This window comes from Pholis gunnellus (genome assembly GCF_910591455.1).
Source record: "Pholis gunnellus genome assembly, chromosome: 8".
Classification (NCBI taxonomy): Eukaryota; Metazoa; Chordata; class Actinopteri; order Perciformes; family Pholidae; genus Pholis; species Pholis gunnellus.
The window spans coordinates 10,399,053-10,423,604 of NC_136534.1; the positions used below are offsets into that span (position 1 = coordinate 10,399,053).

Genomic DNA, 24,552 nt, shown 5'->3' on the forward strand with positions numbered 1-24,552 from the left:
TCTGTAACACAAAGTATATACTCAATGTCTCCTTCTTATTTGTGTGTCCGGTTTCTTGTTTTTTTCCCACACTCGGGACAAAATTCACTTAGATTTAAATGAAATAAAAAGTCACTGGTAGCATCATTGTAGACAGCTGACTGCTCATTCATGTGTGTGACACTACAGTACATGCAACCTCAAGCATACAACAGCAAACATGCTGAAAATATTCATTGTCATTGTGCTATTTAGCTCAGAATCCACTGTTATTTTGACTACCCTATGTCCTCAATGAGCTAAACTTCACTACTGTTTCGTTACATAGTCCACAAAAGCTTACAAAAGGCCCCTAAAAGACTTAAAAAATAAGCAACTCATCTGTATAGCCTAATATGTACTGTGTGCTTCTACTTCAGAATTACATTGTAGTACTATTTACCTGACAGAGAAATGTTACTGATCACGTTGCTGATTCAGATTTGACTCACAAAATATGACAATTAAAATATGTTCATTATTCTTCATTGAACTATCCAGCATTATATTAAAATTGAAAGCTCCATCTTGAATAGAAATAAAATTAATAACATGTTTTAATCAAATGTACTCAATGATATTGTGCTCATAATGCCTCTCTTTCACTTTTCACTTGAAATAAAAGTTTGAACACAGGATTTTACTGCGTGGTATTCAGTTTTATTAATAATACTTTTTTTGAGTACTTTTCTGGGTTCTAACAGCCAAGATGCTCCTAAGTATGAAGTAGGTCAGATCAGCGCTTCTCAAGACGTGTGAAAGACAGAGATTCCTTGTTTTATAGTTAGAGTGAGTGATTGTATAAAGGCTCCTTCAAAAAACACTCCATGCTGCCAGCAATTTAGTTCTTGTCGAGAGACTGATGATTAAAGTACTTTTTCCCCAAGAAAACAACTGAAATTGATTCCACTGACTGTCCCAAGATCATCACTCCCCAAAAACAATACCGAGGACATAAACTCGGTGTCCAAATTGAAGACAGTATCTGCTTGTGCACAGTGCAATCACTTTTATGCAGAAATCCTGGATAACACTGCACATGTGGTTGTTATATATTCCTCCGTTTTTCTTTGAAAACTCAGTCTCAGACTTTGTGGCACTGCTCTTGTCTTGTTGTGTGTACTTTGGATATACAAACTGATGTTTTTTTCATTTACTGTACAGTTCTGTTCCTTAAACTCCTCTCTCAACAGATCATATTGTCAGGCATGCTCTTACTGCAGATGCTGTCCAGCAGTTGTAGTTGTGTCGCCCCCTGGTGGCACCTTCCTCTCGCTCCTCAACACTTTTTTAAACCCATCATTCCTGTTTCACAACAAAAGACTCTTGCTGGATGTTTCACTATCACTGAAGGAAAACATTTTCTGGTGTGAAACATGACTTTAAGCAGGGTTGGTTTCTTTTCAAATAAAATCTAAGGATATCAATTTAACATCAGCGCACCTGTCACACTTAGATCTGCATCCAATGAATCTGTGATTTCAAGTTCTGCTCATATAAAGTATGATCCCCTCAGTCTGTGTAACCGGTTGTATATGGACCCAAATGCAACACACAAGACTCCAGGGAACTTTGGCTTTTATTTCAAACTTCCAGAAATAGCAGGCAGAGTCAAACAGACAGGATCAGAAGGCTGGTGGGTTTACCGGGAGTCAGGCAAGGCGGGTAGAACAGGGACCGAAAGGGTCGGTAACAGGGGGTCGGTCCGGGAGATATATAATTGTGTATAAGTGTGTCTGCAATTAGATTTACAGTTTCTTAACTTGTTGCAGTCTTGTTGTTTGAATCTGGCAGAAGTGTGTTTGGTTATCAGCAAATATGAAAAACAAAATTATTGACATCAATAGAATTATTAATGTCAATAACATAATTAACAATTATTAATAATAACGCGACACCACCCTGAGATCAGTGACCAATAACCAAACTAGAAATGAAGTCTCATAATTAGTGTTCACTCACAATGTCAATAGTTGTCACGAATTCCCCTTCATATTAGTTTGTTTTCATCCTGCCTGCCTATTTAATTAACTCTCCTGTTATTTCAGGTCCTGCCATTCACACCCTATCATCACTTATTCCCCACACCTGGTCTTCCACGCCCATCTCAACTGCAGCCCATTCCCTCATTAGTCACTCAATATGTAGGGTCCACTCACTTGCACTTGTTCCCTGCCAGATTGTCTTATGTGTCTCAGCCAAGCTCTCCAGCGTTATATATATCGTATTCAGAATCAGAACCATTTATTGCCTTGGTATATTGAACATACAAGGAATTTGACATGACGGGAAGGAACAATCAGTGCAAGAAACATATTACAATTTACAGGGAGATATAAGATCAAGTAAGATATAAAATAAAGTGAAATATAAAATAAAGATGAAATATAAAATAAAGTGAAATATAAAATAAAGTACACAAACGAACAGATAACAGGACTATAAACAAAAGAGATGTGTAGTGTAAAAGTGTCGAGTGTAATAGAAGGGATAGAAGGGATGCAGGGGAGTGACCGGTAGGAATTTGTCCTGGGGATGACAGTCAGTGTGGGTCCCGGGCTCTGTTAATGAGCCCGACTGCGGAAGGGAAGAAGCTGTTCATGTGTCGGGAGGTCTTGGTTCTGATGGACCTCAGCCTCCTGCCAGATGGGAGGGGCACGAACAGTTTTTGTCCAGGGTGAGAGGGGTCGGCTACAATCTTTCTTGCTCGCTTCAGGGTCCTTGAAGCGAACAAGTCCTGGAGGGACGACAGATTGCAGACAATCACCCTCTCGGCAGAGCGAATGATGTGCTGCAGTCTGCCCTTGTCCTTGGCAGTGGCTGCAGCGTACCAGACCGTGATGGAGGAGCAGAGGATGGACTCAATGATGGCTGTGCAGAAGTGCACCATCATTGTCTTTGGCAGGTTGAATTTCTTCAGCTGCCTCAGGAAGTACATCCTCTGCTGAGCCTTCTTTGTGATGGAGCTGATGTTCACATCCCACAGTGAGCAGACGTTTGAGAGAAATATGCCCGGCAGCGATGTGCGAAATCCACGTAAGCGGAGACGCACCAGCGCTCCGGCCCGTTTTCCACGGTGTTTTAATGCATGGGCTAAGGTGAGAGCACCTTTGACTAGAATGTCCAGTAAATCCACAGACGTTAGCAGAAAAGTTGGAACTAAGTCCGCTGGAGTTGTACCCCTGATGTTCATGAGCTCATCTCTGGTGAAAGAGCTCAGAGTATCGCAGCATAAAACTGAAATAATGACAAAAACAACACAAAACGAAGCGCACCAACACGTCAAGGCAAACGTCCGTGGCACCATCTTGAAGGTATTGTTCTGATCTGCCTGTTCAGACCCTGCCTGTCTGTTTTCTCGACCTTGGATTTTTGCCTGCCCCTTATTGGATTAGTTCGCCTTTTGGACTGACCTCCTGGTGTTGACCCTGCCTTTATCTAGTAAAGAAATCTATACCTGTATTCTGTCTCTGAGTCGTGCTCTTGGGTTCCCGTACCTGTAATCCTTACAATAGTCAAAGTACTATTCCACATTCAGAGTGAACAGTGAAGGTTTGAATTCGAGCACAGGCCACATATCCAGCTATTATCACATGCACAAAGTAATTACAGAAAGCTGCTCTTTAAAGTATAACAGAGTTTATTCAATTCCAATAACATTGATCAAAATCAAGTAATATCTAAAACTAACAACTACTAAACAATTAGGATCCTACTATCTAAAATCAACAAACAATCTGTGGTGTGTGTGTGCTTGTGTGTAAGAGGGGAGAAGCAAGAAACTACCCAACAATGGCAGATGTAGTCTCGTACGTGACCGCGCCACGCAAGATTACAAAATGGCGCAAGACTACAACATGGCGTGAGACTACTAAAATTGCGGCGGAGCCAAGTTAGAGGTCGCGTTTACCACGTGTGTCTGAGATTGGTAGCAAAACCTGTGATTGTGTGTGTGTGTGTGTGTTGGGGGGAGTTAGTAAAAGAAGAGAAAAAAAAAGGAAACACTCAAATTAAGGCAGATCCTCACCGCCGCAGTAAGATATGGAATCTGTTACTTTATCACACAGAAACCCGACTGCCGAACTTAGATTCGGCCAGCTGGACCAGATTCTGGTCTTTTAACTGATAAAGTCACATTACCAACCTCACTCACGTGACTGATCTAACATACCACATAACGGAACTTGGCAGTCTGTGAGCATACGCAATAACACGTTATAACGGCACAATAGACTTAAAACAAAACAAGGTAATAAACACATTTTGACCTAACTCTCTCTGCCGAGACACAAACCTCTTACTCTGAGATGACGTCGTAGGAGTCGATGTGGTTCTTCGAGTAAACTCTGGGTCCTCGGAAGTTAAGGGAATTCTCGTCCTTACGACCGGCAAAATGTTGACGTTAACGGGGAGAGAAGGGGGCACATAGAAGTTATCCGCTCTCTACCTCAGGATCCCAAAAAAACAGACGATAAACAGACAGTCTATTGTTCATCCAGCGAAGTTAAGACTATGACCTACGGTTTTCCTCAAAATCAACGTTGTTTCTGTACATTTGTTGTTGTGTTATTGTCTTGTCCTTGTTTGACCTGCCAAGGGACTGCAGATGCAAATTAGCTTAAGCTACAATCTGGGACAGTGTATCGAATGGAGACATTTATGTTTAAACTGTACATGGTCCCTTTTAAATAAATTTGATTAATGATAATAATACCTCCTTTCACTAACTCGAGTCAGACGGGACTGAGCTGGAGGTGACGTTGATTTTTATAGATTCAGTGATGTCAGGCCGTAGCACAGGGAATCCCTGTGGTGCCCATGGCCCTCGTCCAATGAGACCTCAGTCTTGAATTGCGACAAAGAAAATCACACCCAGGTGAGATTTAACGTATTTGGCGTGTGATTCTAGCTCAAATCAGGCTGTTGGATAACCCGTAGGCCCATGCAAGCCCAACTCTCAGCTCTCTGTGTTCCAACCACATGGTGAAGTCCCAACACTTTGCAATCAGATTACTCCAACTGTGGTCTTCTCTGCCTCTGCATGGCAGCCAGTCAAACACCATTATAATCTGGCCAGTCTTTGTTGTTCATCATAGTAATACAATAACATTGATGCTTCTGTTCAGACATGTTCATTGTGTGTAATATGGAACATTGATCCCTTGGACTTTCATTCATGCACCGCACCATCATTTGTGCGTATTATTATATGTATTTATTAGTATGTATAATTTTTTTAACATGTATATATAACTAGTATATTTATACCATTTTATCTAAATATACCAAGCATCTTAGGCAAATAAATGTCCTTCTGGATGAATAAAGTTGAAAAACTACTGTAAATGGTGATGTGTGTGTTGATCTGATAATTTGGGAATTTGTTTTTGGATTATTATTAGTATTATCAGCGTCTGTTTTTTGTTGAAATGTATTTATGTCGTTTTCAAGTTATACAAATTAAATATGCATAGTGAGAAAACAAAGCAAGTGTATAATGATCAGAAAGGTGTCGGCTTCATGTTGAAACACAAACAGGGAGGGTGTTTTAAGTCTGTCCTAAAAGAATGTTTTTTCCTGCAGAACTAGTAAAAAAATGATGCCGTACTTTCCTCGTTGGTCATTTCCTGGTATTAAATTACACGGATGGATGCCAGGTGTTTAGGACATGTTTTATTTAAGGGGTAGTTTCCTCCTTCAACAAGAGAAGGTTGTCAAACTGAGTGAAGTCTATCAGTTGCTAATTAATTCCTGGTTTGACAAACAATAATATTATGTTGACCAAACACCTCAAGCTCCTTTTTAGTAGCTGTTCCTGGGATTTCAATCATATCACATGATCTCGGTTTTTTGATTTTTTTTAACAACTTTAAAGTTACTGTTAGGAACTTTGGACTTTTAACAAATTAATTTAATTTAATTTAATACTGACGCTTCTATATGACCTTCAAAAGTAAACAAGACCAGCAGCGAGAATACGGCTATTTCTATATAGTTCTTATTAATGCTTGTCGTCTGTGTCACCAAGTCTGATTCTGGAAAAATCCGATGAAATCACGCAGGTTTACCTGAAACTCCTTCAGTTCAGACTCCAGCGGGCCCTCCATCAGCAGCCGGCCCACAATGGAGAGATTCAGACCCGCTGCAGCCTTTCGACCTTGCTGGGCCCGCTGGAGGAAAGGGAGGCATGAGAGAACCAGAACCAGGACTGTGCAGAATCAGAATGGTTTATTGCCTAGTAAGATACACACACAAGGAATCTGACCAGGTGAATGGTGCACAACAATAAACATTAAACACAGTGCAAAGGCACACTGTCAGACCCTGCTCCAGTTAAATGAGAGCTTTTCTAAAGTGCATCTGGTGCTTGAAAACACTACTGCTTTGTCTGCAGGGACGTCAAGATCAACAAAAAATTAGAGTTCATCACAGCAGCTTCAAGGACTTTTGGTCCATGATGTTTCCAACAAGGGATTTGCTTTGAGACGTTGTTTTTGTAACCCTCTTTTACCCAACATGGGTGAGATGTGCTTGAAGTGTTTAGAAATTATCAAAATTTTAACATTTACATTTACATGACAACTGGGCAAACTCTTTCGCCAAATACAGATGATGTGAAAATAATGAAAGCTCCAGAACAGCTGCTACTAAATGGACCTTGAGGTGAGATTGCTTTACCAACTTTTCAAACGCTCAAGAATTAACTTTGAAATCCTTAGTGACTCAAAATAATTTAAATATATATTACACAGGTTTTAGCAGCAAATGTATCAAGAATGTTACAGCTCTACTAATTTGAATTTAATAAGGTAGTAATGTATGAGACACAGATTAAAGAGAGATTAAACAACAGGTTTAGGTCGGTGAATCACAGTGAATGCCTTTCCTGTAAGTGCGATGCAAACTAACTTCCTGAACTAAAACTAAAACTAAAACTGAACAACAAAAATAATGTTCTCTTCCTGGTTCAAAATATGTCTGCTATTGTTCAGCTGTCAGATGATGTCTAGTAGGAATGTTAGGGGATGTATGTGCGTGCGTTGTGAGGGACGGACACATATATATAAGTGAGTGCCAGTTTCTCAGTGTCATCTCATCCTCTGCTCAGGACTCAAGCTGCTTTCAGGAGATCTAGACTGCAGGTGAGTTTCAACATCTGTATCGGCACGTTTTAACTGTGACGTTTATTAGCATTTTCATGTCGAAAGAATTATTGAAATTATAGGATGATAATGATGATGATGAATTGGTTTCTGATTCCAGTGTTGTCTCCGGACGTCTTCACACACCAGAATGTTTTCCTTCCTGATCGTCGCTCTGCTCTGCGCCAGCTGCCTGGCTGGTAAGGTTTCAACCCATCTTCAGTCTTTTTATGCCAATTTCATACTTTTTACACAAACATCTCTGTAGCTTCTAATAAGATCTTTGTATTTGAACAGTTTTAAGTCAGGTTGAGTCAAAGAGCAGTAGCTTCCTCTTGTCCATCACTTAATATCTTTATTTTACTTCTCCAGCTCCCATGAGTTCCTACTCCTACTCTACTTCTGTTGGAGGAGGTTCTGGAACTTCTTTCTCTACAGAAGAAGGAAACGGAAAGATCACAGCGATCAGAGTCTGGGAGGCTAGTAGCGCTTACATCACTGGGTCAGTCTGTCCTCCCTCTTGTCCAGATGTGTTCCCTACATTATCTAATGTGCAATTTGGGGTATATTGTGAAAATGATTTATTTAACAAGTAAATGACACACCATTTTAAAAAATGTATGCATCCTACATTTCTCTGATTAAATAAGTTGTACTAATTGAATGCTGTTGTATTATTATTGTTTGTTGGAAGGATGTTGCCGTTTCCTCTTCTTAGTCAAAGGGAGGGTCTATTGAACATGTTTTTAAATGCTGGAGAGGATCTTGCTCTTTTATAAAGTGAACCATATGGTTCAGCCTCCTCTTAATAACCTGCTCTTTATACATTTGCTCTATTGTCTACTCGTTCTTGCACAAATATCCAGCTACATTTTGTTCTACCTGATCATGTCCTCTTCTGTATATAATCAGTGTGTTCCCTCTCTCTTGTGTCTGACCTTGCAGTATCCAGGTGCGCAACGGTGCCATTTGGGGTAAAAGAGTTGGTCGCGTATTAGGCTCTGCACAAGAGCTGATCCTCTTTGATGGAGAGACCATTGTTCAGGTCAGAGAATCACCGATACTAAAATATTAGTTTAGTCTGAACAGAGATAAGACAACCTCGGTAAAGAAACTTTGAAAATATTTATATATTGTTCCGTGGAGTTAAATTATTTTGATGAGGCAATGTAATGCAATATTTATTGATATTTAGAGATATTTTAATGTCTTTATTATCATACACATTTGTTCATGATACTGGTTCAAGGAATATTACTAGGAGTAGCATTTATTACATATTGAATATATTTTACTATAATTATATATTGTGTATACTCATCGAGGTCTAACCACATGTACCAACTGTGTTAATGAGATCTCACTGTCATGTTTCAGGTCTCTGGAAAGTACACCAACTACATCTATCAGATATATTTCGTGACCTCCAGAGGGCGCACTCTGGTCGCCGGCCAGCCAACAACTGTAATTATCTTCTATCCTTTGTGCTTGTTACAATTATCAATACTAATACTCATGGTCATGTGTTAACTTTTAACTTTTGATGCTTTGTTACAGAACTCCTTTAACTTCTACCCAGCAAACCCGAAAGCAGAGCTCAAACTGCTCAGTGGCCGCTTCACTTATTCAGGAATTACTTCATTGGGTGCTCACTGGGACGTCATGGATCAAAACTAAACAACCTACTCCTGATGAACAGCAATTAATAATCCAACACTGATTAATAATCATTATGGGAGAAGTCAACCTATATTTATATGAAGAAATTATTTAGTCTATCGTTATGTAAATACACTTAATCAGAGCGTTATGTGCTAATTAGCGGAGTTGCGAGTTACAGGTTATGAAGGTTTAAAACTCCAGGCGGGGCGCTCTAGCACTCGCCTGAACAAAGGAATGAGAAAACTGTAACTCTGAAGGACACGCTTGGGCAACTATAAACTGATATCTAATCTTGGAGTAAACTGCCAGCTGAGAACAGTACGTACCACAGCTTGAGATAGCAAAACATAGACGTCACACTTTGGAGCCTGTTAGGCTAGGCTTTCACAACATACACACACACTGATGACGCATCGAAGGAGGCTCCCGGACGAGAGCCAGTGTGAGCGGATATGCTCAGTGCTCCAACCAGGCCGTCTCTCTGCTAAAATCGATCCCGCCTGCAACTTGACTTTGACCAATGGCTCCTCTAAGGAGAACCTACAAAACTTACCGCGCTGCCGTGTCCAAGCGCCTTTTCACGTTGCTCTCAATCGGAGAGGAACTGTTAGGACCGTGCACGTTTAACTGCTCGGCTAATATCTCTGTGATAAATAAAACTATTGCTTGAATCTAAGTAAACGCCTCGAACTCAATTCGTTAAGTTATCTACACGACACTATCGTGCTACATGTATTAACATATAAAGGTAATATTATACCAGAATGGTTTATTAACTAAACAAAAACAACATAATAACTGGTGATTGTAAGAGATCAACTCAGTTTGTAACTCTTTGTGATTCAGTTAAACACACATGATCTACTCAAAGTGTAAGTTATAGAGGATACTTTTATACATCAGATGAAGGAGCTTTAACTTACAGCATTTTGCACATCTGCAGCATTGAAGGAAACAAAGCAGAGATGTACTGAATACCAAATGTATGTTGAGAAATGCTAACTGTACAAGATATTATACAAATGACTGTGATTATTATTTCTGTGGGTTTTTAGTGGTGAGAGAAATGTTTTAGGAAAGTAATTTAGAAAAGGCCGAATCTGGTCGTCTGTAACACAAAGTATATACTCAATGTCTCCTTCTTATTTGTGTGTCCGGTTTCTTGTTTTTTTCCCACACTCGGGACAAAATTCACTTAGATTTAAATGAAATAAAAAGTCACTGGTAGCATCATTGTAGACAGCTGACTGCTCATTCATGTGTGTGACACTACAGTACATGCAACCTCAAGCATACAACAGCAAACATGCTGAAAATATTCATTGTCATTGTGCTATTTAGCTCAGAGTCCACTGTTATTTTGACTACCCTATGTCCTCAATGAGCTAAACTTCACTACTGTTTCGTTACATAGTCCACAAAAGCTTACAAAAGGCCCCTAAAAGACTTAAAAAATAAGCAACTCATCTGTATAGCCTAATATGTACTGTGTGCTTCTACTTCAGAATTACATTGTAGTACTATTTACCTGACAGAGAAATGTTACTGATCACGTTGCTGATTCAGATTTGACTCACAAAATATGACAATTAAAATATGTTCATTATTCTTCATTGAACTATCCAGCATTATATTAAAATTGAAAGCTCCATCTTGAATAGAAATAAAATTAATAACATGTTTTAATCAAATGTACTCAATGATATTGTGCTCATAATGCCTCTCTTTCACTTTTCACTTGAAATAAAAGTTTGAACACAGGATTTTACTGCGTGGTATTCAGTTTTATTAATAATACTTTTTTTGAGTACTTTTCTGGGTTCTAACAGCCAAGATGCTCCTAAGTATGAAGTAGGTCAGATCAGCGCTTCTCAAGACGTGTGAAAGACAGAGATTCCTTGTTTTATAGTTAGAGTGAGTGATTGTATAAAGGCTCCTTCAAAAAACACTCCATGCTGCCAGCAATTTAGTTCTTGTCGAGAGACTGATGATTAAAGTACTTTTTCCCCAAGAAAACAACTGAAATTGATTCCACTGACTGTCCCAAGATCATCACTCCCCAAAAACAATACCGAGGACATAAACTCGGTGTCCAAATTGAAGACAGTATCTGCTTGTGCACAGTGCAATCACTTTTATGCAGAAATCCTGGATAACACTGCACATGTGGTTGTTATATATTCCTCCGTTTTTCTTTGAAAACTCAGTCTCAGACTTTGTGGCACTGCTCTTGTCTTGTTGTGTGTACTTTGGATATACAAACTGATGTTTTTTTCATTTACTGTACAGTTCTGTTCCTTAAACTCCTCTCTCAACAGATCATATTGTCAGGCATGCTCTTACTGCAGATGCTGTCCAGCAGTTGTAGTTGTGTCGCCCCCTGGTGGCACCTTCCTCTCGCTCCTCAACACTTTTTTAAACCCATCATTCCTGTTTCACAACAAAAGACTCTTGCTGGATGTTTCACTATCACTGAAGGAAAACATTTTCTGGTGTGAAACATGACTTTAAGCAGGGTTGGTTTCTTTTCAAATAAAATCTAAGGATATCAATTTAACATCAGCGCACCTGTCACACTTAGATCTGCATCCAATGAATCTGTGATTTCAAGTTCTGCTCATATAAAGTATGATCCCCTCAGTCTGTGTAACCGGTTGTATATGGACCCAAATGCAACACACAAGACTCCAGGGAACTTTGGCTTTTATTTCAAACTTCCAGAAATAGCAGGCAGAGTCAAACAGACAGGATCAGAAGGCTGGTGGGTTTACCGGGAGTCAGGCAAGGCGGGTAGAACAGGGACCGAAAGGGTCGGTAACAGGGGGTCGGTCCGGGAGATATATAATTGTGTATAAGTGTGTCTGCAATTAGATTTACAGTTTCTTAACTTGTTGCAGTCTTGTTGTTTGAATCTGGCAGAAGTGTGTTTGGTTATCAGCAAATATGAAAAACAAAATTATTGACATCAATAGAATTATTAATGTCAATAACATAATTAACAATTATTAATAATAACGCGACACCACCCTGAGATCAGTGACCAATAACCAAACTAGAAATGAAGTCTCATAATTAGTGTTCACTCACAATGTCAATAGTTGTCACGAATTCCCCTTCATATTAGTTTGTTTTCATCCTGCCTGCCTATTTAATTAACTCTCCTGTTATTTCAGGTCCTGCCATTCACACCCTATCATCACTTATTCCCCACACCTGGTCTTCCACGCCCATCTCAACTGCAGCCCATTCCCTCATTAGTCACTCAATATGTAGGGTCCACTCACTTGCACTTGTTCCCTGCCAGATTGTCTTATGTGTCTCAGCCAAGCTCTCCAGCGTTATATATATCGTATTCAGAATCAGAACCATTTATTGCCTTGGTATATTGAACAAACAAGGAATTTGACATGACGGGAAGGAACAATCAGTGCAAGAAACATATTACAATTTACAGGGAGATATAAGATCAAGTAAGATATAAAATAAAGTGAAATATAAAATAAAGATGAAATATAAAATAAAGTGAAATATAAAATAAAGTACACAAACGAACAGATAACAGGACTATAAACAAAAGAGATGTGTAGTGTAAAAGTGTCGAGTGTAATAGAAGGGATAGAAGGGATGCAGGGGAGTGACCGGTAGGAATTTGTCCTGGGGATGACAGTCAGTGTGGGTCCCGGGCTCTGTTAATGAGCCCGACTGCGGAAGGGAAGAAGCTGTTCAGGTGTCGGGAGGTCTTGGTTCTGATGGACCTCAGCCTCCTGCCAGATGGGAGGGGCACGAACAGTTTTTGTCCAGGGTGAGAGGGGTCGGCTACAATCTTTCTTGCTCGCTTCAGGGTCCTTGAAGCGAACAAGTCCTGGAGGGACGACAGATTGCAGACAATCACCCTCTCGGCAGAGCGAATGATGTGCTGCAGTCTGCCCTTGTCCTTGGCAGTGGCTGCAGCGTACCAGACCGTGATGGAGGAGCAGAGGATGGACTCAATGATGGCTGTGCAGAAGTGCACCATCATTGTCTTTGGCAGGTTGAATTTCTTCAGCTGCCTCAGGAAGTACATCCTCTGCTGAGCCTTCTTTGTGATGGAGCTGATGTTCACATCCCACAGTGAGCAGACGTTTGAGAGAAATATGCCCGGCAGCGATGTGCGAAATCCACGTAAGCGGAGACGCACCAGCGCTCCGGCCCGTTTTCCACGGTGTTTTAATGCATGGGCTAAGGTGAGAGCACCTTTGACTAGAATGTCCAGTAAATCCACAGACGTTAGCAGAAAAGTTGGAACTAAGTCCGCTGGAGTTGTACCCCTGATGTTCATGAGCTCATCTCTGGTGAAAGAGCTCAGAGTATCGCAGCATAAAACTGAAATAATGACAAAAACAACACAAAACGAAGCGCACCAACACGTCAAGGCAAACGTCCGTGGCGCCATCTTGAAGGTATTGTTCTGATCTGCCTGTTCAGACCCTGCCTGTCTGTTTTCTCGACCTTGGATTTTTGCCTGCCCCTTATTGGATTAGTTCGCCTTTTGGACTGACCTCCTGGTGTTGACCCTGCCTTTATCTAGTAAAGAAATCTATACCTGTATTCTGTCTCTGAGTCGTGCTCTTGGGTTCCCGTACCTGTAATCCTTACAATAGTCAAAGTACTATTCCACATTCAGAGTGAACAGTGAAGGTTTGAATTCGAGCACAGGCCACATATCCAGCTATTATCACATGCACAAAGTAATTACAGAAAGCTGCTCTTTAAAGTATAACAGAGTTTATTCAATTCCAATAACATTGATCAAAATCAAGTAATATCTAAAACTAACAACTACTAAACAATTAGGATCCTACTATCTAAAATCAACAAACAATCTGTGGTGTGTGTGTGCTTGTGTGTAAGAGGGGAGAAGCAAGAAACTACCCAACAATGGCAGATGTAGTCTCGTACGTGACCGCGCCACGCAAGATTACAAAATGGCGCAAGACTACAACATGGCGTGAGACTACTAAAATTGCGGCGGAGCCAAGTTAGAGGTCGCGTTTACCACGTGTGTCTGAGATTGGTAGCAAAACCTGTGATTGTGTGTGTGTGTGTGTGTTGGGGGGAGTTAGTAAAAGAAGAGAAAAAAAAAGGAAACACTCAAATTAAGGCAGATCCTCACCGCCGCAGTAAGATATGGAATCTGTTACTTTATCACACAGAAACCCGACTGCCGAACTTAGATTCGGCCAGCTGGACCAGATTCTGGTCTTTTAACTGATAAAGTCACATTACCAACCTCACTCACGTGACTGATCTAACATACCACATAACGGAACTTGGCAGTCTGTGAGCATACGCAATAACACGTTATAACGGCACAATAGACTTAAAACAAAACAAGGTAATAAACACATTTTGACCTAACTCTCTCTGCCGAGACACAAACCTCTTACTCTGAGATGACGTCGTAGGAGTCGATGTGGTTCTTCGAGTAAACTCTGGGTCCTCGGAAGTTAAGGGAATTCTCGTCCTTACGACCGGCAAAATGTTGACGTTAACGGGGAGAGAAGGGGGCACATAGAAGTTATCCGCTCTCTACCTCAGGATCCCAAAAAAACAGACGATAAACAGACAGTCTATTGTTCATCCAGCGAAGTTAAGACTATGACCTACGGTTTTCCTCAAAATCAACGTTGTTTCTGTACATTTGTTGTTGTGTTATTGTCTTGTCCTTGTTTGACCTGCCAAGGGACTGCAGATGCAAATTAGCTTAAGCTACAATCTGGGACAGTGTATCGAATGGAGACATTTATGTTTAAACTGTACATGGTCCCTTTTAAATAAATTTGATTAATGATAATAATACCTCCTTTCACTAACTCGAGTCAGACGGGACTGAGCTGGAGGTGACGTTGATTTTTATAGATTCAGTGATGTCAGGCCGTAGCACAGGGAATCCCTGTGGTGCCCATGGCCCTCGTCCAATGAGACCTCAGTCTTGAATTGCGACAAAGAAAATCACACCCAGGTGAGATTTAACGTATTTGGCGTGTGATTCTAGCTCAAATCAGGCTGTTGGATAACCCGTAGGCCCATGCAAGCCCAACTCTCAGCTCTCTGTGTTCCAACCACATGGTGAAGTCCCAACACTTTGCAATCAGATTACTCCAACTGTGGTCTTCTCTGCCTCTGCATGGCAGCCAGTCAAACACCATTATAATCTGGCCAGTCTTTGTTGTTCATCATAGTAATACAATAACATTGATGCTTCTGTTCAGACATGTTCATTGTGTGTAATATGGAACATTGATCCCTTGGACTTTCATTCATGCACCGCACCATCATTTGTGCGTATTATTATATGTATTTATTAGTATGTATAATTTTTTTAACATGTATATATAACTAGTATATTTATACCATTTTATCTAAATATACCAAGCATCTTAGGCAAATAAATGTCCTTCTGGATGAATAAAGTTGAAAAACTACTGTAAATGGTGATGTGTGTGTTGATCTGATAATTTGGGAATTTGTTTTTGGATTATTATTAGTATTATCAGCGTCTGTTTTTTGTTGAAATGTATTTATGTCGTTTTCAAGTTATACAAATTAAATATGCATAGTGAGAAAACAAAGCAAGTGTACAATGATCAGAAAGGTGTCGGCTTCATGTTGAAACACAAACAGGGAGGGTGTTTTAAGTCTGTCCTAAAAGAATGTTTTTTCCTGCAGAACTAGTAAAAAAATGATGCCGTACTTTCCTCGTTGGTCATTTCCTGGTATTAAATTACACGGATGGATGCCAGGTGTTTAGGACATGTTTTATTTAAGGGGTAGTTTCCTCCTTCAACAAGAGAAGGTTGTCAAACTGAGTGAAGTCTATCAGTTGCTAATTAATTCCTGGTTTGACAAACAATAATATTATGTTGACCAAACACCTCAAGCTCCTTTTTAGTAGCTGTTCCTGGGATTTCAATCATATCACATGATCTCGGTTTTTTGATTTTTTTTAACAACTTTAAAGTTACTGTTAGGAACTTTGGACTTTTAACAAATTAATTTAATTTAATTTAATACTGACGCTTCTATATGACCTTCAAAAGTAAACAAGACCAGCAGCGAGAATACGGCTATTTCTATATAGTTCTTATTAATGCTTGTCGTCTGTGTCACCAAGTCTGATTCTGGAAAAATCCGATGAAATCACGCAGGTTTACCTGAAACTCCTTCAGTTCAGACTCCAGCGGGCCCTCCATCAGCAGCCGGCCCACAATGGAGAGATTCAGACCCGCTGCAGCCTTTCGACCTTGCTGGGCCCGCTGGAGGAAAGGGAGGCATGAGAGAACCAGAACCAGGACTGTGCAGAATCAGAATGGTTTATTGCCTAGTAAGTTACACACACAAGGAATCTGACCAGGTGAATGGTGCACAACAATAAACATTAAACACAGTGCAAAGGCACACTGTCAGACCCTGCTCCAGTTAAATGAGAGCTTTTCTAAAGTGCATCTGGTGCTTGAAAACACTACTGCTTTGTCTGCAGGGACGTCAAGATCAACACAAAATTAGAGTTCATCACAGCAGCTTCAAGGACTTTTGGTCCATGATGTTTCCAACAAGGGATTTGCTTTGAGACGTTGTTTTTGTAACCCTCTTTTACCCAACATGGGTGAGATGTGCTTGAAGTGTTTAGAAATTATCAAAATTTTAACATTTACATTTACATGACAACTGGGCAAACTCTTTCGCCAAATACAGATGATGTGAAAATAATGAAAGCTCCAGAACAGCTGCTACTAAATGGACCTTGAGGTGAGATTGCTTTACCAACTTTTCAAACGCTCAAGAATTAACTTTGAAATCCTTAGTGACCCAAAATAATTTAAATATATATTACACAGGTTTTAGCAGCAAATGTATCAAGAATGTTACAGCTCTACTAATTTGAATTTAATAAGGTAGTAATGTATGAGACACAGATTAAAGAGAGATTAAACAACAGGTTTAGGTCGGTGAATCACAGTGAATGCCTTTCCTGTAAGTGCGATGCAAACTAACTTCCTGAACTAAAACTAAAACTAAAACTGAACAACAAAAATAATGTTCTCTTCCTGGTTCAAAATATGTCTGCTATTGTTCAGCTGTCAGATGATGTCTAGTAGGAATGTTAGGGGATGTATGTGCGTGCGTTGTGAGGGACGGACACATATATATAAGTGAGTGCCAGTTTCTCAGTGTCATCTCATCCTCTGCTCAGGGCTCAAGCTGCTTTCAGGAGATCTAGACTGCAGGTGAGTTTCAACATCTGTATCGGCACGTTTTAACTGTGACGTTTATTAGCATTTTCATGTCGAAAGAATTATTGAAATTATAGGATGATAATGATGATGATGAATTGGTTTCTGATTCCAGTGTTTTCTCCGGATGTCTTCACACACCAGAATGTTTTCCTTCCTGATCGTCGCTCTGCTCTGCGCCAGCTGCCTGGCTGGTAAGGTTTCAACCCATCTTCAGTCTTTTTATGCCAATTTCATACTTTTTACACAAACATCTCTGTAGCTTCTAATAAGATCTTTGTATTTGAACAGTTTTAAGTCAGGTTGAGTCAAAGAGCAGTAGCTTCCTCTTGTCCATCACTTAATATCTTTATTTTACTTCTCCAGCTCCCATGAGTTCCTACTCCTACTCTACTTCTGTTGGAGGAGGTTCTGGAACTTCTTTCTCTACAGAAGAAGGAAACGGAAAGATCACAGCGATCAGAGTCTGGGAGGCTAGTAGCGCTTACATCACTGGGTCAGTCTGTCCTCCCTCTTGTCCAGATGTGTTCCCTACATTATCTAATGTGCAATTTGGGGTATATTGTGAAAATGATTTATTTAACAAGTAAATGACACACCATTTTAAAAAATGTATGCATCCTACATTTCTCTGATTAAATAAGTTGTACTAATTGAATGCTGTTGTATTATTATTGTTTGTTGGAAGGATGTTGCCGTTTCCTCTTCTTAGTCAAAGGGAGGGTCTATTGAACATGTTTTTAAATGCTGGAGAGGATCTTGCTCTTTTATAAAGTGAACCATATGGTTCAGCCTCCTCTTAATAACCTGCTCTTTATACATTTGCTCTATTGTCTACTCGTTCTTGCACAAATATCCAGCTACATTTGTTTCTACCTGATCATGTCCTCTTCTGTATATAATCAGTGTGTTCCCTCTCTCTTGTGTCTGACCTTGCAGTATCCAGGTGCGCAACGGTGCCATTTGGGGTAAAAGAGTTGGTCGCGTAGTAGGCTCTGCACAAGAGCTGATCCTCTTTGATGGAGAGACCATTGTTCAGGTCAGAGAGTCACCGATACTAAGATATTAGTTTTAGTCTGAACAGAGATAAGACAACCTCGGAAAATAAACTTTAAAAATATTTATATATTGTTCCGTGGAGTTAAATTATTTTGTTGAGACAATGTAATGCAATATTTATTGATATTTAGAGATATTTTAATGTCTTTATTATCATACACAATTTTTCATGGTACTGGTTCAAGGAATATTACTAGGAGTAGAATTTATTACATATTGAATATATTGTACTATAATTATATATCGTTTTTTTACTCATCGAGGTCTAACCACATGTACCAACTGTGTTAATGAGATCTCACTGTCATGTTTCAGGTCTCTGGAAAGTACACCAACTACATCTATCAGATATATTTCGTGACCTCCAGAGGGCGCACTCTGGTCGCCGGCCAGCCAACAACTGTAATTATCTTCTATCCTTTGTGCTTGTTACAATTATCAATACTAATACTCATGGTCATGTGTTAACTTTTAACTTTTGATGCTTTGTTACAGAACTCCTTTAACTTCTACCCAGCAAACCCGAAAGCAGAGCTCAAACTGCTCAGTGGCCGCTTCAATCATGCAGGAATTACTTCATTGGGTGCTCACTGGGACGTCATGGATCAAAACTAAACAACCTACTCCTGATGAACAGCAATTAATAATCCAACACTGATTAATATTCATTATGGGACAAATCAACCTATATTTTTATGAAGAAATGATTTAGTCTATCGTGCTACATGTATTAACATATAAAGGTAATATTATACCAGAATGGTTTATTAACTAAACAAAAACAACATAATAACTGGTGATTGTTAAAGATCAACTCAGTTTGTGACTCTGTGTGATTCAGTTAAACACACATGATCTACTCAACGTGTACGTTATAGAGGATACTTTTATACATCAGAGGAAGGAGCTTTAACTTACAGCATTTTGCACATCTGCAGCATTGAAGGAAACAAAGCAGAGATGTACTGAATACCAAATGTATGTTGAGAAATGCTAACAGTCCAAGATATTGTAGAAATGACTTTGATTATTATTTCTGTGGGTTTTTAGTGGTGAGAGAAATGTTTTGTCCAAGCTATATTAAATGATGTGGCAACATACTCTTGTATTTTATGTAAGACACAAATTAAAATGAAAATGAAACTTTAAAATCACAGAAAGCTTTATGTATGTACTGACAAAGAAGAAAAAACAATGAAACATATTTAAGGCAAATCATTTTAAGTAAGCAGAATCTGGTTGTCTGTTAAACAAAGTATACTCAATGTCTCCTTATTTTTTGTTTTTAACCTCACACGAGGGAAAAAATATACTTAAATGTACATGAAATAAAAAGTTACTGGTAGCATTATTGTAGACAGATGACAGCTCATTCATGTGTGTGATACTACTGTACATGCAACCTCTTACATACAACACCAAACATGCTGAAAATATTCATTGTCGTACTATTTACATCCGATGACATTTTATTTTATCAACTTCTGTCCTCAATGAGCTCAATTTCACTGTTGTTTACTTACAGAGTTCACAAAAGCTTGTTGAGAACAAAAGTGTCCCCCTCTTTGTCCACACATGATGTGCAACAAAGGGATTCCATTGCAGTTTCTTTCTAAGTTTTAATTTGACCAATGTCTTGTCCTGTTCTGAAGTTTGATCTCCATTAGACACGTTCCTCAGATAAAGCCTGAACATTGTTGCCCTCAAACAGCAAGTAATGAGACTATTGTCCTGGGGTTTTCCAGGCACAGTAGCTCAGGTAAGTGCTTTCTGCATAGAACGGTGTAATCAGAAATGCAAGAAAGCTGGTGAAAAGAAAATGGAGAGTCATGGAGACAATGAGGAGTAGAGGTGACTTTTTATATCTTAAAAACATAATTCACTCTAAACTGAAATAATAACTCATTATACACTCCTTCTAAGTCCAAGTGAAATGTGTGTAGAAAAAAGGTGGCAAAGATCACACCCCTGTGGAGTTGAGGTGGAGAAATAAGCATCACAAACAACTGATGTATTGGTAAATAAATCAGTGTCAGCAAAGAAAATGTTGGCTCTGTGCATTTGTTTGTTCAAAGGGTGCTTTATAAAGAAAGTTTGATTGATTGATTGATCCCTATGAGTCCGAATTCCAGCAGCAGAACCTCACCGCATACATTTATTGTGATGTTTAGATATGAAAAATATTTAATTATATGACTATTCTAACTCATCGTTCACTGAAATAACTTAATGCCCTCAAAGCACTTATCAAATATCCAATTCAACTGTATACTACTTATTATGTACTTCTACTTCAGAGGAAAACATTGTAGTTCTATATTTATATGACGGAGAAATGTTTCCGGTTACGTTACAGATTCACAAATGATGCATTATTTTTCATTAAACTGTCCAGCATCAAAAATGGATTGCTCCACCTTGAACAGACGTTAAGTAAATATAAGTACATTTTTCTGATAATGCCTCCCTTTCACTCTGCACTTGAGTTGAAATTAAGATTTAAGTAGCCTTCTTTCTTCTACCATTGGAAATATCAAAATTCGCAGTTGGAGAAAGGGGGAAAGTAGAGCAAGGCTCTTTGAAAACTCAGTCTCAGTCTCTCTGGCACTGGGCTGCTCTTGTCTTATTGTGTCTAATGTGAACATACAAACTTCAGGGATGTTCTTCTATACATGCAAACAATAACAAAAACATTTTTTGGGGATGAACTCTTCTCTCAACAGATCATATTGTTAGGCGTGCTCTTACTGCAGATGCTGCCCAGCAGTTGTAGTTGTGTCGCCCCCTAGTGGACTGGTTGACAACTACTGCTGTCACCAGATACAGAGCTGCAGCACTGCAGTTCAAACACAGTGACTAGAAGAAAGAAAGACACAAACAGTGAATCAGTTAAATAGTCAAAGTAGTCAGACCATTCTGGTAAAACACAAAAGCAATGCAGAGTGTGTGTGTGTGTGTGTAGGTGTGTGTGTAAGTGTAGAACCACTGGAAAGGGTGGACCCAACATTGGGGTAAAAAAGTTTGGGCCCAACAAAGGAGGAAAACGAGTATGTGTGTGTGAGTGTGTAGGTGTTACCAGTGTAGTCCAGGGGACCTGTGGTATCCTGTTGTGGGATCCATTGAGATAAATTACAAACAGGTCAACGGTCAGAACCCAGCACAAGATGGCAACAAACATCACCCAGCCTAGAGCAGACAGATGAAAATACTCTGTGCCAAATGGATCCACGCCAATGTTAGGTTCAGAACCTCTCAGAACTGTGGAAGGCCGCATGTTGAAAAGCAGCCCAGAGGAGAAGAAGCCCCCCCCCCTTTGCTCCCATTCTGATGGAGGACAGGAATCGGCAGGTCCAGATCAAAATCACAAGATATTTAATAACCAACAGAAGCCAAAACAGCTGCAAACTGAAGTACACCATGAATGATAAAACAAACATAATATTCCATAAATGTGAGACCCCGTTCAGGCCACCCAGCAAACTGGTGTGTTCACTGGATGGCCCCAAGGAAGTCTGACTCTCTCCTGGGATTCACAGCCCTTTGTCCCCCCAAAGTTACATTCCTGAGCCTATCGATCAGCTCAGTGATTGGCTCATCCAATAAGCCCCTCCTGGGCAGATGACCCATTGTTCTGTTCTTCTCACCTAGATCAGCCAGCTTCGTTCCAACCCCCGCTGGCAGACACCTCCTTACATTCTTGGGGCCAGTTCCTTTGATTGATTCGCCAAACCCCCGCTTCCAGTACACTCCTCACACCTTCCTCTTCCAGCATGAAATTACCTCTGATGATGAGATTACTTCTTGGTCTAAACTCTTACATGTAAACACACTGTAACATATAATATCAATGCTAGGAGCGCTTTAAAACTTAAATCCCTCACACCAACATACCACACACCTAGAGGAGAGGATAAGACACAATACGATACGAGACGCGAAACGACAAGAGGAGACAAGAAGAGAGAGAGGAGCTAAACATACTTCTTGATGTGCAAATTTGGCCATAGAAAATTCAAATAAATCAAACTAAAAACTGAAACAAAAAGTAATATTTCATGTAAATTCTGTTTATAAAAGCTTACTAAGCCATTTATTTGTTTTTCTATGAGACATTTCCAAATTCCAATCACTCATCATGCACCTCCACTCACTCAAAGTGTTGTGGTGAGTGACTAAATTTCGTTCCCCTCGTTCCTCAACACTATTTCAAACCCACCCTTCCTGTTTTATAACAAAAGTCTACTGGATGTTTCAATATCACAGAAGGAAAAGATTTTCTGATGTGAAACATGACTTGAAGCAGGGTTTGTTTCTTTTAAGATAAATCGAAGGATATCAATTTAACATCACAATCTGCCGATGTTTCATACACCTGTCACGTTAATTTAACCCAAAAGCCATTTGCAGTTACATAAATACAAATGTACTTATCTTATCTTGACTGCATGCTAATACATAGTATGATCCCACAATCCGTCGATATGTTATATAATTCCCAAACCAAAAAGCTTTTGAGTGTGTCTGAAGGCAGATTTAAACTTGTTGCATTGGCTTGCAATCAGATTACTCCAACTGTGGCCTGTGCGGCCTCTTCATGGCAGCCAGCCAGACTGTATTTACAGAAAGGCTGACCTGACTATTTTGATTTGGAAAGGAAGAGACACAATGAGGGAGAGGAAGGAGGATTTGCTCGTTGAGTTGTTTTTTTACTGTTTCTTCTTTTACTCTATTAAATACAGTTTATCCAAACGCAGATCAAGGTGTGTGTGTTTATGTGTGTGTGTGTGTGTGTTTCTGGATCATCTGAACTTGTTCACATAACTATCATAACTGGAACATACTTTTATTCTCTTTTAATGTCTCTCATAAGCATCATAACCAGTAGCTGCAGTTGTTCCCATCGTAACTTATTGTCATTTGATTTGTAATGGTGACATTTCATGACTGCTGAGCATTATCTAATAACACTGAACATCTTATAAAATGCATATTCACACTTACTATCTCAGCCAAGAGGAGAAGTCCTTTGGTAGTTGTGGTAAAGTGCTGGTCGAAGGCCATGGTGGAGGTTGAGATGTTGCATTCTGGTGCTGAGGGACTCCTGGGGGCCGACGCCACCGCGTCTCTCTCCATGTTACACTCGACGGTCTGCGTGCTCTCAGTCGGGTTGTCGCTGTTGCAGAGGAAGTTGTCTTCTTGTCCCGGAATCAAACAAGGACAACCCTCTATGAAGGGTTTAATTATAAATACTGTATTTCAGCTCACATACCAACTACAATTGCATCTACACTGCACAACAGGCACAAAGGTGACAATAAACAGGCTGGATATTGAGATGACGGACCCTGCAGGGGGATTCACGGCTGAGGGCAAGAAAAGTAGCACTGTGTGAAATGTACTTCAGGACACACTGATAAAGACAGTTATGCTGCTGATGATAAATGATGCGGATAGGAAAAACAAAGAAGAGATTTCAGTGTGAGGGAATAAAGTAGCGTTACACATACTTTTGAATGTTCTAGCACCCTAACAGCAATTACTGATTATTTAGGTCGATATGCTACATTTTACGCTGTCATTGTTTTCTTCAATACCATGGAAACTAATTTGCATATATTTAGTCTTGTTTGAGTTATATAATGCACCAGAATGAACAATTTATTTTTGTGGTGCATTTAAGGAAGCCTCAATATCTAACAGGTTGAAGACTGCTTAAACAGAGTGTCATCATTAGAGGACACCCCTCTGTGTTTTTAACATGTAAAATATTCTGTCTTGATTAGCAAGTTGTGTCTGACACGGCAATTCTTTGTTAAAGATTCTTTAAAAAAAAAAAAAATACATCTAGTCCTTCTCCCTCATTAAAATATGCAGAATTCCCAAATATGAAAGTATTCTTCACGTCAGACTTCACCGAAGAGTCCACTCTCAGAATGTTCACTGGCAGGTTTAAGTTTCCATATCACACTTGTGTAAGTTGCATATTGGACCACAATAAACTAGTTGTGATGTCACAAGATCCTGCTCATTTGTAGCCTGTTGAACCGAGATTCAAGTTGAGCAAAGACAAACTTTCCCCCTTCAGCCGATGACTGTGAAAACAGCCTTCTACTCAACGAGCAGTGAAGGTCAGGCATCCAGGTGAAGTAGTGAAGCAGAGGGGTACTCAAGGAGGAAACCATGCTGAGACCTTGTAGCTGCATTAACTCATGTCTGATTTTTGGCCTGATTAAAACCCTGCCACTGCTGCAGTGCAGCCATGGAGGCAGCGCGTAGCTTTGACCACTGGGGGGCAGTAGTTGCACATGTATAAACTCATTCAGAGGAAACCTCAGTGCACAAGGACAAAAGATGCAAGGTGGAGGCCATCAACGCGTGCTGGTGGGGTTAACTGTCGC

The 24,552-nt window shown here is 39.8% G+C and overlaps 3 protein-coding genes across 3 annotated transcripts; 2 read left to right on the forward strand and 1 right to left on the reverse strand.

Annotated features, from left to right (window-relative positions):
* The first annotated feature begins 7,046 nt into the window (after positions 1–7,046).
* On the forward strand, positions 7,047–9,710 carry LOC306699443 (zymogen granule membrane protein 16-like). The gene is made up of 6 exons (XM_079164058.1): positions 7,047–7,160; positions 7,282–7,360; positions 7,533–7,662; positions 8,106–8,205; positions 8,538–8,624; positions 8,718–9,710. The coding sequence occupies exons 2-6, from the start codon at positions 7,312–7,314 to the stop codon at positions 8,835–8,837; spliced, it is 486 nt and encodes a 161-aa protein (XP_079020184.1). The 5' UTR covers positions 7,047–7,160; positions 7,282–7,311; the 3' UTR covers positions 8,838–9,710.
* Positions 9,711–17,208: 7,498 nt separating this feature from the next.
* Positions 17,209–19,420, forward strand: LOC306699442 (zymogen granule membrane protein 16-like). Its single transcript, XM_079164057.1, has 5 exons — positions 17,209–17,289; positions 17,462–17,591; positions 18,035–18,134; positions 18,470–18,556; positions 18,650–19,420. The coding sequence occupies exons 1-5, from the start codon at positions 17,223–17,225 to the stop codon at positions 18,767–18,769; spliced, it is 504 nt and encodes a 167-aa protein (XP_079020183.1). The 5' UTR covers positions 17,209–17,222; the 3' UTR covers positions 18,770–19,420.
* A 457-nt stretch (positions 19,421–19,877) lies between these two features.
* On the reverse strand, positions 19,878–23,287 carry cmtm8b (CKLF-like MARVEL transmembrane domain containing 8b; the record flags this gene model as incomplete). Its single annotated transcript, XM_079165411.1, has 5 exons — positions 19,878–19,958; positions 20,903–21,010; positions 21,231–21,412; positions 22,046–22,052; positions 23,156–23,287. 5 exons carry the CDS (start codon positions 23,285–23,287, stop codon positions 19,878–19,880), a joined length of 510 nt encoding a protein of 169 aa, XP_079021537.1.
* Positions 23,288–24,552: the final 1,265 nt, after the last annotated feature.

What these genes read in the sequence shown, in the direction of transcription:
- LOC306699443 (XM_079164058.1), top strand. Translation starts at nt 7,312, where the DNA reads ATGTTTTCCTTCCTGATCGTCGCTCTGCTCTGCGCCAGCTGCCTGGCT. An exon ending in CTGCGCCAGCTGCCTGGCTG is followed by an intron (nt 7,361 to 7,532) that starts GTAAGGTTTCAA and finishes TTACTTCTCCAG; the next exon opens with CTCCCATGAGTTCCTACTCC. An exon ending in AGTAGCGCTTACATCACTGG is followed by an intron (nt 7,663 to 8,105) that starts GTCAGTCTGTCC and finishes CTGACCTTGCAG; the next exon opens with TATCCAGGTGCGCAACGGTG.
- LOC306699442 (XM_079164057.1), top strand. Translation starts at nt 17,223, where the DNA reads ATGTCTTCACACACCAGAATGTTTTCCTTCCTGATCGTCGCTCTGCTC. An exon ending in CTGCGCCAGCTGCCTGGCTG is followed by an intron (nt 17,290 to 17,461) that starts GTAAGGTTTCAA and finishes TTACTTCTCCAG; the next exon opens with CTCCCATGAGTTCCTACTCC. An exon ending in ATGGAGAGACCATTGTTCAG is followed by an intron (nt 18,135 to 18,469) that starts GTCAGAGAGTCA and finishes GTCATGTTTCAG; the next exon opens with GTCTCTGGAAAGTACACCAA.